Source organism: Diplodia seriata, assembly GCF_021436955.1.
Source record: "Diplodia seriata strain FDS-637 chromosome Unknown scaffold_10, whole genome shotgun sequence".
NCBI classification, from domain to species: Eukaryota; Fungi; Ascomycota; class Dothideomycetes; order Botryosphaeriales; family Botryosphaeriaceae; genus Diplodia; species Diplodia seriata.
In genome coordinates this window covers 1,088,503-1,105,819 of record NW_027117317.1, presented here as the reverse complement: position 1 = coordinate 1,105,819, position 17,317 = coordinate 1,088,503, and the positions used below count along the sequence as shown (strand labels likewise).

General features: G+C 57.3%; 5 protein-coding genes and 1 non-coding gene across 6 annotated transcripts; 3 read left to right on the top strand and 3 right to left on the bottom strand.

Moving 5' to 3' along the window:
* Nucleotides 1–242: 242 nt before the first annotated feature.
* On the bottom strand, nt 243–900 carry ISU1 (iron-binding protein; the record flags this gene model as incomplete). The annotated part of the gene is made up of 3 exons (XM_066780935.1): nt 243–388; nt 487–783; nt 894–900. 3 exons carry the CDS (start codon nt 898–900, stop codon nt 243–245), a joined length of 450 nt encoding a protein of 149 aa, XP_066628881.1.
* A 720-nt stretch (nt 901–1,620) lies between these two features.
* On the bottom strand, nt 1,621–4,169 carry ubp14 (ubiquitin C-terminal hydrolase Ubp14; the record flags this gene model as incomplete). Its single annotated transcript, XM_066780934.1, has 4 exons — nt 1,621–1,765; nt 1,818–3,967; nt 4,028–4,095; nt 4,142–4,169. The coding sequence occupies 4 exons, from the start codon at nt 4,167–4,169 to the stop codon at nt 1,621–1,623; spliced, it is 2,391 nt and encodes a 796-aa protein (XP_066628880.1).
* A 1,195-nt stretch (nt 4,170–5,364) lies between these two features.
* On the top strand, nt 5,365–6,864 carry SLS55_009534 (uncharacterized protein; the record flags this gene model as incomplete). The annotated part of the gene is made up of 1 exon (XM_066780933.1): nt 5,365–6,864. One exon carries the CDS (start codon nt 5,365–5,367, stop codon nt 6,862–6,864), a length of 1,500 nt encoding a protein of 499 aa, XP_066628879.1.
* Nucleotides 6,865–7,627: 763 nt separating this feature from the next.
* On the top strand, nt 7,628–7,740 carry SLS55_009533. The gene has a single exon. It is a non-coding gene; the product is annotated as a tRNA-Asn (tRNA).
* A 464-nt stretch (nt 7,741–8,204) lies between these two features.
* Nucleotides 8,205–11,388, bottom strand: POL5 (DNA-directed DNA polymerase; the record flags this gene model as incomplete). Its single annotated transcript, XM_066780932.1, has 3 exons — nt 8,205–10,309; nt 10,363–10,930; nt 10,984–11,388. 3 exons carry the CDS (start codon nt 11,386–11,388, stop codon nt 8,205–8,207), a joined length of 3,078 nt encoding a protein of 1,025 aa, XP_066628878.1.
* A 3,023-nt stretch (nt 11,389–14,411) lies between these two features.
* MIH1 (m-phase inducer phosphatase) lies at nt 14,412–16,267 on the top strand (the record flags this gene model as incomplete). Its single annotated transcript, XM_066780931.1, has 5 exons — nt 14,412–14,650; nt 14,712–14,779; nt 14,835–15,075; nt 15,124–15,840; nt 15,898–16,267. The coding sequence occupies 5 exons, from the start codon at nt 14,412–14,414 to the stop codon at nt 16,265–16,267; spliced, it is 1,635 nt and encodes a 544-aa protein (XP_066628877.1).
* Nucleotides 16,268–17,317: the final 1,050 nt, after the last annotated feature.

Here is a 17,317-nt window from a genome sequence, read left to right as displayed (position 1 = left end):
AGGAAGGAAAGAGCGTCCGGAATCTCGTTTCAACTCTAGTGTTTAAAAGAGAGCTCCAAACCGCTGCCTCCAGGTAGGTGATGTTGTACACCTCTTTACTTCTCTCGAGGAAGTAGGTAACGAAAGTGCCATCGTCGAGATGGGAAACTTTCAAATCGTGCGCCTTTTCTCGCGTTCCTTGTTTTTCGCCTTCTTTTCTTTTGGTCATCATCGGTTCATCGATTTCCTTGGCTCCCCTCCCCTTACGCGGCAGAAGCCGTGTTGGGCGTCTCGGTGACGGTCTCGACCTCGACCTTGGGAAGCGAGGCACCGGTACCACCGAGGTCTGTTGCCCGTGCCTTGGGGTTCTTGGTGTAGTAATTCGCCAACGCGGCATGGATCGCATCCTCTGCCAGCATCGAACAGTGAACTACAGCAAGAGGAGTCCTGTCAGCGAACATACCCAACCGGAAAGGAGCAGGGACAGAAAATGAGGGGTGGACTCACGCTTCACGGGTGGCAGGCACAGCTCCTTGGCGATTTCAGTGTTCTTGACGCGGGCGGCCTGCTCGAGCGTCATGCCGCGCACCAGCTCCGTCAGGTAGCTGGAGCTGGCGATGGCGGAGCCACAGCCGAACGTCTTGAACTTGACGTCGCTAATGGTGTTGTCGTTGGGGTTGACGCGGATCTGCAGTTTCATCACGTCGCCGCACGCCGGCGCGCCGACCAGGCCGGTACCGACGTCGTTGTCGCCCTTGGCCATCGATCCGACATTGCGAGGACGGTTGTAGTGGTCGAGCAGTGCTGGGGATGTTAGCTTGGAGGTCGATTGTGGAGCGTGGCGGAATACGGGGGGTATGACGGTGGTGGGGAGGAGGCGCCTGCACGGGCGGAGCGGCGACGGGCGCCCTCACCACGCATCGAGGCGCGCATGCATGGAGTTGCGATCGGGGTGACTTATCTTTCTCATGGTAGCTCCGCCTGGTGTTGACGGCGACGGCGGGAAGTGCTGCTGTCCGGAGCGGCGATGCGATCTGGGGTCTGGCGGCGGAGGTGAGGAGCTTGCTGGCCTGGGCCGGCGCAGTGGCAACGGCTCTTCTGAACATTGTGGAAGTGGTGCGGTGTGAGAGAGTCGTGCGGGTCGAAGTTTGTCGCAGTGCAAGCGCGTGCAGTGATGGGAGGTCAATGGAGGTGGTTGCGGAGGGTTGCGTTGCAGGTGCAGGTTCAAGGCGAAGATAGAGGTGCACGTCTTTGATTATTTGAGAATGACGCCCGGCGGCCGCTCGGCTCGCGGAGAAAGGCGGCCACTGCGGTCTCGGCCAGCGGGATTAAGTCATATCTCGGCTGTGGCGACTTATGCGCGTGCACAACCGCGACCCGCCCCCGCTTGCACACATCGAATCGCCAAATCGGGTGCTGCCCATTGCCCATGACGTTCCGATCGGCACACCTATCACAGCTGCACGCTTCATCATAACACTTGGATTTCTGCTCCAATGTCGAGCCCTGGGCTCTGAATGCTGCACGTAACAATGCCGCCGCCCCTCTCGACCATGCGCTTCTTTGCCGCCGTCTCCCCACCAAACCATAACCGTCATGCGCCGTATCTCATGCAATCATCAACTTGCTCGCGTCGGCTGCTTACACGCGCCTGAAAAAGTACACGTACGCAAACTTCTTCATCTCGTCAATGTCCGCGGCCTTGGCGACCTTCTCGTCGTTGAACAGTACCCAAGATGACTTGTCTTCGCCGGGGATCTGCTTCCGGATGAACGCAACGTAGTGTCTGTTACACGTCAGTCCCGATAAGCGACACACAATCGGCGCTGATGACTTACCCTGCGTGGATCGAGCTGCCCTTGTGGCAGACAATCGATTGCAGCTGGAAGCTAGCAGGCAGTTCGCCCGAGCCAGACTCTGCCTTCTCCTCCTTCGGGGCCGGGGCTCCCGCGCCCTCGTCTTCGCCGAAGTCGCCAGTTGCTTCGGGATGGTTGAAGAGCCAATCGACCGCACGCTCCATGTCCCCGCCCGTCTCCTTGAGCGCTTGACGTGCCTGTGGGGCCGAAAATCCCATGGCGCCCAATGACTCTATCTTTTCCGGGTCGACCGCTCCCGCTCCCGCTCCGCCACCGCTTCCACCACTTAGGTCCACTGGCGTGTCGATATCAGGGTCTTCCATGTGCCCAAAAAGCCAGTTAGACGCAGCTTCAGGATCAGCGTTGCCCGTGGCATGCAGCGCCTTCTCGCAGCGTACCCGAGGGAAGCCCATCGCCTCGAGCATTCCCAGAGCAGCCTCGTTAGGGACAAACTTGTTCGAGGTACCAGTATCCGCGTCTTCCGGTAGCAGCTCTTCGCTGTCCTGAAGTCCGCTTGACTTGTAAGCGTCGAAGGGGATTGCCTCATCCCCAATGACCACCGGCACATCCAACTTCGTCGGAACCCAGTTGACAAGCTCGAAGCGGCGCGCGTTGACCGCAAGCACAGAGGGGAATGTCTTGAACAAGCTCTGCTTCGTGAATCCATCTTTGCTGCCGCACGCAGCACAGGTAAGCTCAACGACCTCAGAAGCAGTGAAGATGTCCAGGCATTCCTTGAGGGTGACTGGCTCGAATTCTTCCTTCTCAACCTCCTTGCCCTTTGCATCCGTGACATCCATCTTGTCGTCCTTGGGGATCCTCCTGATAGGAACCGGAATGGAGATGTTTTCCATTTCATCCGTCCTGTAACGCACCTTCCTGCAGTTCAAGCACTGTAGCCTCTGCTCCATGACGAAACGGAAGGCATCCACAGGGTCCTTGAGAGGCGCAGGGTGAGGCGTGCGGGTGACCAATTTCAGGAGATGGAGTAGTAGCTCGAAGGAATCTTGTTGCCTCATGGTGGAGAACTCAGCGTGGCCCCGTCCGATAAGATGCTTGAGCATTGCAGGTGCAAGACCCTTCTGGTGCGGCACTTCGGGAGTATTCTCTGACGCGATGACATCAGTATCCGGCTTCGAGTAACGACCAGAGATCAGACCGTCTGCGATCTTGCGCAGTTGGGTCTCCAAATCCTGAGCAGGGTCGAGCGCCGGCTCAGGCGTGTCTTTAGGATGGTAGTAGCGGTCCTGGAACTCGGGCATGGAGAACAGAGCTTGCAAGACACTAGCAAGGTAGCAGCTGTTTCCGAGGTTCTTGAGACCTGTGAAACCAGGGCCGAAGATTGGCTTCAATTCCTTGCCATCCTCGGTGGTCATGGAAAATTCCCACCGAAGATTCTGCTCAATCTGCATCTCTGTCAAGCTCTTTTCCGTCTTCTGCCGGTCCGCAATATTGATACCCCAGTGTGACAGGTGAGCAGTCAGCTCTGGGTCGACGCGCTCCTCGTTGCAAGTGTAGCAGTAAATGTCGGCAGTGCCGTCGGCCGTCAGAGAGCCAAGCTTAACCGCGACCGGATGGCTAGTGGCATCGCTGTGTGCCAGACCATGGGAGTTTCCTCCGACGCCACCGTACTGTGCACGCCCACAGCCAAGGTTGCCACAGGTCAGACACAACCAGAGATTCTCCTTGAGGTCGCACATGGAGCAATGGCCCAGGTCTTGCGACTCGATCTTCTTGGCGGGTTCCTGCTCCAAGCACAGAGTATGCTCGCACGGAATCATCTCTTGCTCCCAAGCCTTGACCTCTTCCTGGCGCGCAAAGGTATTCGCCTTCAACACAGCGTCGACCACGCCGGCCAATTTACCGGCGGTCTTGTCGACGTCGTCTACGCCGCACTCGAAACACTTGACCTGTGTCGTGGTATCGTAGCGGTCCTCCTCGGTTTCGGCGGCGATAGCGAGCTTCGTCATCTTCTGGGGCGGCTCATCCCGTTTGACCTTTTTGCGAGTGCGGCGAATGTTAAGCACGAGAGGGTGTTTTCGGGACTCGTAGTGGAGGCGGGAATGGTTGCGATCGCCCGTGCAACCGCCGTTGAAGCAGAAGAGGCAGACATCGAGACCAGAAGGGTCATCCTAGGACGCATAGGCCGTCAGAATGCTGTAGCAGGGAAGCCGGGGAAGCTACAGACTCACAATGGAGTCGAAGCACTGGGTGCAATCCTCGCGGTAGACCGACTGGCTAGGTCCCGGAGCGCGAAGCTCTGCGACAGTTAGTTTGGAGCGGGTTTTGCGTGGCGCGGAGCTTACCGGGAGCGTTGGCGTGCAGACAGGCCATGTTGTTCACAGCTTGAGGCGAGGATGGAGCTGTCGTGAGCTTGGGAGTGAGAGGCGAGGCGTACGACTGCGGGACGGCGGTGCCTGCCGAAATCGCGGCCCCGGCGTTTGCGCGGGGCGGCAGCCTGAGGCGCAGCTATGACCTCACATAATCCAGCCATGGATCGCAAAGACGTGGCCGTCCCATGTGCTTCTCGCAGCCGTCGCCCAGCTGTGACGGCGACCCGCAACTTTAGAAGTACCATCCTCCCCGCGTGCCACGTGCCGTCAACCAACGCAGCGGTGCAGCATGCCGACCACCGTTTTCACTGTGGGGACTGCTGCCGCCTCAGGCCTCACACCCATATGTTTCCATGGAAAGCAAACCGGATGGTGTCCCGGCTGGCCGGCGGGAAGGGAAGCACTTAGGTGGTTGTTCACGGCGGCGGTGCTGCCTCCGGATTAATTTACCACGAGATCTACTTGTCTAGATTCCGCCATCCAACTCCTTCCTGTAACACCTGGGCGCTGTTTCGATTCCTTTTCACTCTTTGCTCCGTTACCTTCCTAAACTAACCGACGCCTAGGCAAGAGATGGTCTGGTGATAAGCGCGGCTCGGCCCAAGCCTCGACAATGGCGTCAGGCACGTCTCCACTGAGCAAAAGCTAAGACTGCGGCTTAAGCACCAGAAACGCCATCGCCGCACCATGTGCCGTTGTTGAACAGCAGCAGCGCATGGCGGGGCCTGACTGCCTGACCACCCACTGTCGCCCCTGATCAGTGTTTTTCCGTGTGCCTTCTTGATCCGGGCACCTCCTTGATCACGCTAAAGGAAACGCAGATATCCCATCGGCCTTGGCAGGTGTTGGCGCTACCTCGCCATGAGTCGCATGGCTCAAACAGATTCGTATTCTGTTGCAAGCGAAACAAACGTCTGCTTCTTATGTTCCCCATAGCAGCCTGCGTGAGTGCAGCCCTGAGATTGCCTTCCTTCTTGGCAGGGTGTGGCCATTTTATACCACCAATCAGCCTTCCATGAGCGAAGCGGACTGGCCATGGCCTACTCATGCTGGCCAGCTGCAGGCTACCAGGACCACGCCTTGGCGGGGCTGGCTCCGGGACGGCCGGAAAGGGCAAGTCATGGTGTTGATATAAAGTGCGCGCGTGCTAGGCCACTTCTTCCAACAACTCAGAACCGCATTCCATCTCAGCTGCCATGGACTCCCCACATTCTTTCAAGCGTTTCCTTGTTCAGTCGCTCCTTCTCTTAGCCCCCGCACTTACTGTTGCCCAGGACTCCAAGGCTGCTGAGCTTCAATCATGCCTCACTGCCGCCGGAGTCGAGAATGCCGTCGAGGGCTCCGGAACCTGGGCAGATGCCACCGCCGCGTTCCAGAAGCGTATCAATCCTGACCCCGCCGCCGTCGCCTTTCCGCAAGATCGGGACCAAGTAGCCGCCTCTCTAAGCTGCGCCAGGAACGCCTCTGTCAAGGTCTCCCCACTGGGAGGCCACCATTCCTTTGCCTCCTACGGCTTTGGTGACCCCGGTAACCTTGTTGTTAGCCTAGCTGCCTTCAACTCTGTCAGCTACGACGAGGCCAGCCAGGAACTGACATTTGGAGGCGGCAGCAGGGTTGGGCCTGCTGCAACCTACTTGTGGGAAAACCATGGCAGGCATTTCCCTCATGTCCGCTCCGGCCACGTCGGCCTCGTCGGTTCCTCCATTGGTGGTGGCTTCGGTACAACCTCCCGCTTCCTCGGTACGCCAATGGATAACATTGTTGGTGTGGAATACATGCTTTACAACGGGACCGTTGTCACCGGTCGTGAGGGTTCTGACCTGCTCTGGGCTGCGCACGGAGCTGGTTCGTCCTACGGTGTCATTCTATCCATGACCACCAAGACCTGGAAGCCTGTCTACGACACAGCCGTTAACTTCACCCTTTCCCTTGGTAACGTCAGCCTCGATGTTGGCACCCAAGCTCTCATCGATATCCAGGACTATGCCATCAACGACGCTCCCGATGAGCTTGCTCTGCGCTGGGGCCTGACCGCTCCCCCCTTCACCGGCACCGGTTACTTTTACGGCAACCCGGCCGAATTCGACAGCCTACTGCAACCTCTCCTCGACCGCCTGCCAGCCAACGCCTCCCTCACAAAGTCCGAGTTCGACTTCTGGACCATGGAGCAGTTCGCTACGGGCGGCATCGCCGCCCCTGGCGGCGGCAGTCTCGGCGGCCGCGCCTTCTATACACAGGCGCTGACCGTCACGACCGACACGCCGCTAACCTACGACCAGGCCTACACGCTCTACGAGAGCACTACCTTCGCCTTCAACCGCACCGACCTGCGCAAGTCGGGCTTCCTCGACTTGTGGGGCGGCGTGTCGCGCGACGTCGCCGATGCCGATACGTCGTACGCGCACGGCAATAACCTGTGGCTCATCCGCTGGGACGCCAATGCCGCCGATGTCAACGCCTGGCCCACTGACGGCGTCGAGTACCTCAAGAACCAGATGCTGCCGTTCGAGCAAGAGCTCCAGGCCGCCGGTACCGCACTCCGCGGCTTTGCCAACTACCGCGACACCGCCCTGACCGAGGCCGAGTGGAGCGCGCGCCTGTACGGCGAAAACTACGAGAGACTGAAGGAGATCAAGGCTGCAGTTGACCCGGAGGCCTTGTTCTCGTCGAACGCGCAGAGCATTCCGCTGCCTTGAGGATGAGTCTTTTGTGGATAGTCACATTTGCCCCGTATATAGCCTTTGTATAGATCACTGCAATTACACGATTCACGCGTCAAAGCTGTTCGAGTTTCAACTTCGGCCACCCCTTTTCCACGCTGCTTGGTGCCCGATACTTACGATAATCAAACCCACATTAACCACTATATACACTAAACCACGGTAGCAGAAAAATTAAGCTCGCTTGCGAGGGTAGTAGAAGTAAATACCTGATTTCAACTGCATCTAGACATAAGGTTCAGCTAACCATGGATAAGACTTTGAGGCGAAGCTAACAGTTGAGCGACGGCTGATAGAACAAAAGAAGTACACGTGATGCACATTATTTACTCCCTGGCGAAGCTGAGGCATGCATGCCAGCACTCGAGCTGGTAAGTGGAGATGGATTCGATTGTCTAAGTCCATCAGCAACATATAAATGTGAAAAGCAGCAACGACTCCAACAGTCCCTTAGCACTTCAAATCATATCTCGCCACGCCGCTCTAAACCAGCCCTGTCAACAATGGACTCCACCAACAATTAATGATTTGATTTCCTTCAATCCTGTTCAAACCAAAAAAAAAAAAAAAAAAAAACATCGGTGCACGTCCTTGACCTCCAAATTCGCGATTTCGGCGGCCAAGTTTCTCAACCGAGACAACCCTATTTTTCGGTTTATAAGATTGTCCAGCAAAATTCTTTCCACCAACAGCCACTCCAACAACACCGTTGGATTCAAGGTGATGAAATATTCTCATCTCCTCCGTGGCGCAATTGGCTAGCGCGTCTGACTGTTAAATGGTCTCGATGCCGTATAGGCACTCGACATCGTTGCAATCAGGAGGTTGACAGTTCAAGCCTGTCCGGGGGAGCTTTCTTTTTGCACTTTTGTTCTGCTGGCTCGTGTTGCGTGCGCCGTCATCGTTCGAGTGGGTCAATCAAACTCAGGCCTCACCGCACAGCGGGTGACAAAAGAAATTGCCCACCTGCGTGTGGCTTACACACAAATTCTGAAACAAATGTTTGGGTAGGTAGTTAATACAACATCCAGATGTAGACGCAAGTTTTAGAATCGTGCATTTACGTTTGGATCTTGTACTAACTACCCATATCATGTAGAATTATTTTATATGGCAGATGCAGGCGGGCAACTTCTTTTGTCACCCGCCATGACCGGGTCCACATGGGACTTGGTCAAGCACGAACTTTTGTTTTGTCATTGTTTCCGGCCCCAACCATCTAGCTAACAATCCAAGATGTTGCGCTGCTCAAAGTAATGCGAGGCTGCCATTTCCACGGCTAGCCCAAACCCCCATCATCATGGACCCCCGAGCCTCTACTTGTTCTGTCTCGTTGCGACCGACCAGTTGACCCACTCGTTGAAGAACGACGGGTGCAATTGCGACTTCGGGTCCGCATACCACTGCTTCTGCGTGCGCGAGTACAAATCCGCAACCTTTCCGTAGTTCTCCACCTTGTCCTTCTCATCCTTCGAAACCAGGGCCTTTGCGACGAACAAACTCGCGCGGCTGCAGGCGCCGGCGTGCAGCTTCGATGCGTCCTTGGCGACCTCGGTGTGGATGTCGCTGAGCAGTTGCCACGCGCTGTCGGTTTCCTCGTCTCCGAGCGTGGGCATGCCCTTCTTTGCGGCATCGAAGTACTGTTTGAGCAAGGTCGTGGCCTTCTCCGCCAGCTGTTTGGTGGTCGTCTCGCGGATGAGCTGGAGAAGCGGCATAATGGTATCCATGGCCAGGGAGTTGGCATGTTGCTGCTTGACGTAAATGAGGAGCAGGTCGAGCACGCGGTTTTTGAAGTTGATCATGGTCGCCTTCGCGTCTTTGTTGTCCTTCTTTTTGCTCTTATTCGTTGCGTCCTGGCGCTGCCTGAAGATTTTCGCGAGGGCGGGTTCCAGCGCCATCATCTCGTCGTCGTCCATATCCTCGTCGTCATCATCGTCCTCTGAACCTTCTTCACCCGTAGGCACCGAGGTGTTCAAGGCCTTGGCAAGCGCAGCGTCGAATCTCTCCAGCTCTTCTTCATCTTCGTCGTCGCTGCCTGTTGCCTCGCTGTCACCTTCATCGTCGGAGCCAGCCTCGACCTCTTCCACATCAGATGCACCGGCCTCGACCATTTCGACATCCGAATCCACCTCCTCATCACCACCCTCGTCCTCGTCCTCCGTTGTCGCTTCTTCGTCTCCCGTTGTGCCCTCTTCATCCTCGCTGACCTGTTGATCGAACAGGTCTTGCTGGCCAGACACGCTTTCCTTCTTGCTCAGGATATCGATCATCGATTGGAGTCCTTCAGCCGTCAACTCGGAAGCAAACACGGTGAAGACCTGCTCCGAGAGCTTTCTGAACAGTACCGACGGCTTCGCTGCAAAACTAAGAAGGACTTCAGTCAGTAACTGGAAGGCGTTCGCATCCGCATCATCTGCGAGAGCAGTCTCGTAGCAGACTGTCAGCTCATCCAGAATCGACACGGCGTCGGGATCTCCGTTGTAGACCTGGATAATGGTCAAGGAATACAGGAGCTTGAAAGCGCGCAGAGCAGGCTTCTTCTTGTCTTTGGCCTTGGATAGCTGTTGAAAATTAGCGACTTGGTTGCGATTGGGGCTTGCAATGATCCACACCTTTTTCGAAATCTCCCTGGTGCGCTCCTGTGCGTCCTGAACAACCTTCAAGACCTTCTTGTCTGCCTCAAAAACAAGTGCTAGACCTTTCTTCTTGCTCTTGCTGTGAATGTGTGATACCACCACGAACGGATACTCCATCTCAATGTCTAGTTTAGATGACAGCAAGTGAGCAAGGCAAGATGTTAACCGGCCCTGGAACATGCTACGAGAGGCATCAGAAACGCCAGGAAGGGGCAAGAAATCAGGAGAAATGGCAGCAGTGGGCGTGAAGTAAGCAAGCTCCGTAAGGAAAGTCAGCAGCTTCCGCAGCCACGAGTCATCACTGCCGATTGGGTTTTCCTTGTTGCGAGATCTGACAACGGTGACCAGCATGTCCGCGATGGCGCGACGCTGGATCTCTGCCACCTTCTCATCGCGGTCTTCGGGGCTGTAAATGAGCCGTCTGAAAAGAGGCACGATTTCCCCAAGCGCGACGTCGTTAGCGTGGCTCAAGACACCCTCCACGGTCTTGTTCTTGGTTATCTGGTCAAAGTTGAGCGAGCCGTGCTTAGTGATCAGATTCTCAATCATAGGTGCAGCAGACTCGGGGTCCCTCTTTGCTCTCGCACGCATATCATCCAGGGGGAGCTTTGCGGCATTGTGGAGAATTCTTTCAGAATCATTCCGCTGGTTGATGAGGCATCTCATGAGGTTCGGACTGAACAGTGCAGGAAGCGCCCATCCGGGAGCATTTCCAAGCATTCTCGAGAAGAGCTGGAAGCCTTTCGACTTTTGCTCGGCAGATGCCGACGCCGAGAAAAGGTTATCTTTGAGCGGTCAGAAACATGTCTCTTGAGGCGTGGACCGGTCCAGAACTCACTGTCTACAATGTCAATCCAGAAGTTGGCGAACTTGGGCCGAGATTCCACATATTTCTGCAGGAAGAACGAGATGACAACGTCCCAAGCAAAGTTGAGAGTTGTCTGGGAGCTGCCGGACTTCACCTTCTTTCCATTTTCAGTCGCGCCATCGGCGGCCTTGGCGAAGTTCTCCTTCATGACATTGGCCAATGATTGCCTGTCTTTGGTCGACAATGGATCTTCCTTGTGCCACACTCCTTGTGGGAACTCCATGTCCGGGAAAGCAGACTGCGCCGTTAGCCATACGGCAACACCTTCCGGAGTCTTCGCCAAGCCCTCAGAGTAGATTCCGTCTACGATTTGCTTCGCTTTGTGCTCTCCTTTCTCCAACGTAATAACAGCCTTGACGGCCTCGCACAGGATCAGGCCGCATTCTTCACGCAACCATGGCTTCTCGCGTGCGAGCTTGAACAATTGTTCCAAGACATTCGCCCAGCATTCTTTAGGGGCATCCGGTTGTACGAGGATCGAGGACTGGATAATGGCCTTGTAGCCAAACACACGGCCGAGGAGATGGTCTCTTTTTTCCTGGACACAGGTTAGGACCGGGCTCACAGATGGTTCGGGGCGTGGTCTCATACCTGACCGGTGGCCTTTCCCTCAACCGTTGTCAGCTCAGCTATGAGCTTGACCAGACCGTGGATGTTGGGTTCCAGACCGGGGATCTCTTTGCTGGAGGGGCTGTAGAGCTGGCGGAAGGTTTCGGTGAGCGCCACGAAGAACCCGAAACGCGCGGCCTTGCGACTGCTGTTTAGTCCCTTGATTAGTCGCACAATGATCTTGTTGACCAGCTCGGCCGGTGGATCGGAAGACAGCTTGAGGACGAGTTCTTTCGCCGCACCCAGGCGCACATCGCGGGCCTCGTCGGCGAGACGGTCGAGAAGACGCGCGAGCTCAGCATCCTGCTCGGTATACTGCTTGCGGCGCTTCTGGCCATTCGCTGGCGCCTCCTGCACGGCCGGCTCGAGATTTCGCTTCCGGGACATTGGCGCGAGCTCTTGTAGATGTCGAGGCTTTCCAAGTCCGGGGAATTTTTGGCAGGAAACGACAAGAACGCAGTGGCTGCAAGCGGCGCGGCGCGTGCGCTATCAACTGGCACAACGATGCAAAGCTTATGCGTGGTTGGCAGCAGGGCGCGTCCGACTCGGCGATGCAGTTGCGCGACCAAAATTTCCCAGCCGCCGCTAGATAGGTCGGGCGGAGATCCAGCGAGGGCGTCGGCCCTACGTTATGCCGGCGTCTGCCGGAGCTCCCCACCTGCGCGCACTTGGTTCGGTACCTGGCTGCCTAGGTCCTCGCTTGTGAGACCGTAAGCTCTCTATCTCAGGCCGGCTGGGCCCGTTGCGGAAGAAGCGAAACGTAAACGCCGACGCGAGGCATCAAAAGTCGAATTAAAACATCCCCCGTGTGACAGCCTGCGGGACAGGGTCTGGTGGGACTGGCCCTATCGTGGCTGCTCAAGCGACGCCGTCCGTAGATCATTATCACCGCTTGACGGGCACGGCCAGCAAAATCTGTGCAAACTTCCAGAAAGGCCCCGGCGGGCGGGGGCCCCCACCACTCACGAGAAGGGTTTTCAAGCCATACGTGACGGAAGTCCGCGCGTTTTGTGACAGACGAGTGACGCTAAAGGGACGTGCGCAGTGAAGAGCATAACCAGCTATGCACGCAGCAAAGGACAGACTGGCACCCTGCTTGCCCGGAAGAGCAAAATGTAAACTCAACAATTTCCGTCATCGCCTGATGCCCCGGTATACCATCGCACGGCTCCCTCTTACCACTGTCGACGTGGCGGCGGCTACCGCATGGTGCTGCACCCGGCCTGGATGAGCGTTCGCCCTTCTCAGCAAGCGTCCAGGGCCAGCCACCATTCCACGGTACCTGGCGAGCACGGCGACAAACTACGTATGTAGTACGGGTGTGCGGCGGGCGGTGGCGGCGGCGGCGGCGGCGGCGGCGGAGAGGAGCACGATGGCCAAGGCGTGGTTGGGTCCGTGGTCCCGCAGCGGAACCGGCCAGAGCTCGGCAGACGTGTCTCGGGTTGCGTTGCTTGGACCAGCCCTGCACGTGCTCACGGGACCGATCTTCCCGTTTAGGCAATTTGTGATTGTTTACCTTTTTCTGGTCGTCGCGTCGCCCAGCAGCGCCGGTGGTAACCAGCAGCCACCACGACACACGAGGCTGCCGCATCCCTGCCCCGTCTCCGACAAAGGCGCGACAGGGGCCTGTCGACGCTCATCAGAGGATGCCTTCGCATTTGTTTGTGGGGCCGTGGGGGGATAGCCACTGCACTGGCACACTGGTCTCGATCGTTCGCGCAGATACCGGTCAGCCCGCCTCAGTCGTCGCGTCCGGAGTGGCCGGACGGCGGGCAGTGCCCTGTGGTACCCTGGTGCCTTGTGTTTCTGTTGACGACGCGAGCGTTATTGCCTGAGGGCCTGCTGCTCTATCGTGAGGCTGCCGACGTGGCAGCGGGGAACCAGCAGCTGTCGTGACTAGCAACCCAGCACTGCTGCCATGCCCATCCGACGCAAACGACCGAAGCCACGAGGGGATCTCGCAAATCTTGTGCAGCGGAACGCGTCTTATGACGTCCCACACAAGCTGTGCGCTCGATCTCAAGGCGTGCATACGATCCCCGGCACAAGGCTGATAGGCCGTCCACAGCGTCATTCCTGGCTTCAAACCGGCTTGTGCAAAGGCCTTCTCGAACGCTGCTCGCGCGGGCCCTTCTTCAGCCAGCGCGTGAGCAAATCGGCAAATCACGCCGATTTTGGAGCAGGCCAATTCCCGGTCGATCCAATGGAGAGCGAGGCCGTTTCACCCGCGCTGGCTCGCCCCAGCAACTCCAGCAGGATTCAGCCAGCCGCGGCTTACATCACTGGGAGTGCCCTGTTTCGCGTCGCGGACGGCCGGGCAGAGCTAGCCATGACGACAAATCAGCGGGCGAGGGCGGCGGCGGCGCGGCCACCCATCCGCAGTGGGCAGAGCAACCAGCGCCGGATCAGTGATAGGCCGGGCTCGGCGGGCTCATCTCTGATCAGGTCGCCGTGTCGGCGGCGCAGGAATGCGGGGACGCTGGTGGTGTTACAGGCGGCGCATGGGACGGGCGCTGCGTCTTTTGCGCACTGCATCGCGCGATGGAGCAGCGAGTTGTGCTGCGCGCGGTGGGCTGTTGCTGCTCCGCGCGAGACGGCCGGCAGTCCAGCTGGCGGCCAGGGCGCGCCTGCCCGGGCAACGTCTGTGTACATTGACGCGACTTGGCAGGCCGCAGCTCTTTGTTCCGCGCTGCATCGCCGCCTGCAAGGAGCTCTGACACGCGATGTAAGAGCCTCCGCGCCGCGCCGGGGACGGTGATGCACCAGCGAGCAAACAATGCCGTGGGCGCGCGCCGCTTTGGGCGTAAATAGCGTGATCGGCATGCGAGGCAACCCGGGCGGGCAGGCGTGCGGGCGGCGTTCAAGGTTGTTAACCGCCGTGCGTGCGGGTGTGCCAGGGCATAATTCTAGTGTCCAGCGAGCTCTACTCGCAAGCGATCATTAGCCCCCGCAGCAGCATCTCCCTGGTAACGCTGAGCTGCACAGCTGCGGTGGCTTCCACCTCCTCTTCAACTCTCGTGCCCCGACTCTTCTCTTCTCCAACCGCGCCTGCCCTTCTCCGTCCCCAGAAGGCATCTCCCCCAGCCGACGAAGCTGCTCGGCGACGGCCTCTTCATCCCCACCCATCTCCCTCCTAACCGCCGCCTCAGTCCCATGCTCGGCCGTCCGTCAGCACGCCCGTCGACCTCCCGCATCCACTAGTCCGCCGCCTTCGCGACCGTATTCCAGCGGCACATCTTAGAGCGTCAATTGCTTAACGGATCTCTGCATGCTTTGCGAGCGTCGACGTCCGCCCGTCCCGCCCGCCACCCACCCATCCATACGCCCGCAGCTCGGCCTGCAGCACCGCTAGACGGCCCGAGAGCCACACATACATCTCAATTGGCACACCACAAGAACATTCTGCCATCATGGAGTCATCACCGCTCGCTGTGATGCAACCGCCGCCCTCGCCTGGCACATGGGGATACAGACGCGACCTTGCTTCGACACGGCCTCGCTTCAACCTTGGGGCCAACAACTTCAATTTCAAGGATCTAAGCATGAAGAAGGGAGGTTCCGACTACTTCGCCTCCAAGGCTGCAAGGGCCTCGTCGCCGTCCGTCAGCCTCGCTGCCGACCTGGCCCAGAATTTCACCATCGACCAGAGGTGTGTATCAATTCACCCCATTGCCGCCGATGCTTCCCGTTTGGCTAACTCCACGCTGTAGTCCCCAATTGCCGACGCCCCGCCGGTCGCTGTTCACGACAAACATTTTCCAGAGGGCAGAAAAGAAGGGTAAGGCGACCATTGACGGGCTTGAGAGGTTCCATGCTTAACTGTGTCGGACTAGAAGGTGCCACTACGCCCGACATCTGGCGGGAAGGAATGACCACTCCTCCGATCCCGTCGTCTTCCCCAGGCTACGGTAACGACGGCATGGACATCTCGCCTCTGCCACACAAAGCCCCTTGCGGCTTCGTCAACCGCGGCCCCGTGCAGTCGCCCACGCCTGAGGTGGCAGAAAATGGCATGGACCTCTCGTGCTCGCCTCCGTCTAACCCTCTGCTCGACAGTCCTATGCCCTCCCTTGAGTAAGCATCTTCGGCCTGCATCTTGTCTCCATTCTAACCTGGATGCAGTCGCAAGAAGCCCTCGTTCCCTCTTCGTCCGAGTCTGTCGCGTGCGAAGACACTCTCTTCGAATGCTGCTGCCCAGCACTCCAAAGAAAACGTCGTCCCGTTTCATTTCAACACCAGTCACAACAACTCTGAGACGGACTTGAGCTCGTGCTTCAAGGCTTCGCCCGTACAGGATCGAAAGATCCACTTTCACCTGCAGGGACTGCCACGCTCCCGCCACGCTAACGTCTCTAACATGTTCAATCGCTGCAATGGCTCTCCTGTGCCCGGTGTTCGCAAGACCGCTCCCCCGGTCCGGCCCAGGAAACAGTTCCGTCGAACAATGAGCATGTTTGAGAGCCCTGGCGATGTCATGAACAATGAGAGTGAGCGTGTGTCTAGTGGGCTTGGAGCCATAATAGACGTTGATGAGACGCCGCAACTGAGTCTGCCGACCTTGCCCAGCACTGGCGAACCTAACAGCTTGCCGAGAATTGCTTGCAAGACGCTGTCGGACGTGCTTGATGGAAAGTACAGTCGTGCCTTCGACGAGACAATGATCATTGACTGCCGTTTCGAGTACGAATATGAGGGTGGTCACATTGACGGTGCGGTGAACCACTGTGAGCGCGAGGCACTTGCGGATAGGCTGTTCGACCCCTACACTGACTACTCCTCGCAAAAGAAGACGCTGCTTGTCTTCCACTGCGAGTATTCCGAGCTGCGTGCTCCCCGAATGTCAGTTGGACCCTCCCTGCTGTTTGTTTCGACCCGCTTAACTGACGTCATCTGTAGGGCTGAGTTCATTCGGAGCCGCGATCGTGCTGTCAATGAAGACAATTACCCCAGACTAACCTACCCCGAAGTGTACATCCTGCACGGAGGCTACTCCTCCTTCTATGACTCGTACAAACAACGCTGCTTCCCCCAGAACTACCTGCGCATGGAATCGGAAGAACATGAGCGGGCCTGTGAAGCAGGGTTACATAAGCTCAAGCAACGTGCCAAGTTGAGTCGCGCTCAGACGTTTGCCTTCGGCCAGGGTTGCGACATGGAAGACAGCCCTACCGCTCCCAGCAGATCGAAATCAACAGGCTCTGCGTTGGAAGCCATGCATGACCCTATGGGCCCTCGTGTGCGAACACACCGAATGGCCTCGTACTAACCCCTCGTACGGCTGCGATGATTTTCGGACGTTATGGCGAAACGGATTCCCTATGGCGTCTCTGATAACTTTCTCGGATCACTCTTGTCCCATTCTCACGCTCCGACCCTCCAGTCGGCCTTTCATTCGGTCGATACTTGGCGTTCCCGTGGCTTCGCTGCCAAGACGGCCTTTCTCTCTCTCTGGATGAGACGACCTTTCAAAGGCTTTGGTGAAACCGGACCTTTTTCTTCTTCTTTCCACTCTTACGGCCTTTATTCCGGGATGATCCTCTTTTCTTCGACTTTTTTTTCACTGCACCGGTGTCTCATGGCGCACCGGCGGATCATACCCTTCCCGTCTTGATGCATTTCCTTTGTTCATTACCGGATTCCGGGGCTCCAGTATTGGATTCCCCTCGAAGGTCAGGGATCCAACAACCCAAGCTGTACAGAATGGCAGCACAACAACCGGGGCTCGCCGGCCCCATCTCCTTGCATATTCACTTTTCCTCGTCCGAGTCACGAACACCTCGTCCACTTTGGGCCATAACGACTCTCCTACCGATCGACTCAGCGCCGGAGTCTGCGTAGTCCGTATCCTCACCACCTCATCCACAGATTGGTCTCTACAGCACACTTTTGTGCCTGCATCCAATATCTTCTCCGCGACCCATTCTTCGGTCCCAGGAAACACTTCTATTCTGCTGTACTTTATTACTATCTCACATTGTTGCTTTTTGACAGTGCGCGAGGGGAAGAACGTTGGCCCAGATTGGCATTTCTTCTTCCTGCCGGCTCAGCTCACAGCTCGTTGCATCACAACGTCAGGCTGGGCTTGTAGATATCGAAGAGGGAGGAACAACGCAAAATTGTACATATAGCAAAATGGTCTCTTGCCTTATTGACGCTTGCGGAAGGAAGCCTTTGGGAAAAGAATCAGCAAGCGAGCTGTTTTGCATATTAGGCGGTACGAAGAAAGAAGGGAAAGGAAGAGACAGGAGGCAATTGACCACAATAGTGGCTTTTGCGCTCTCTAATGGTCGGCATAATTAGGAGTGGATTGGAAAAG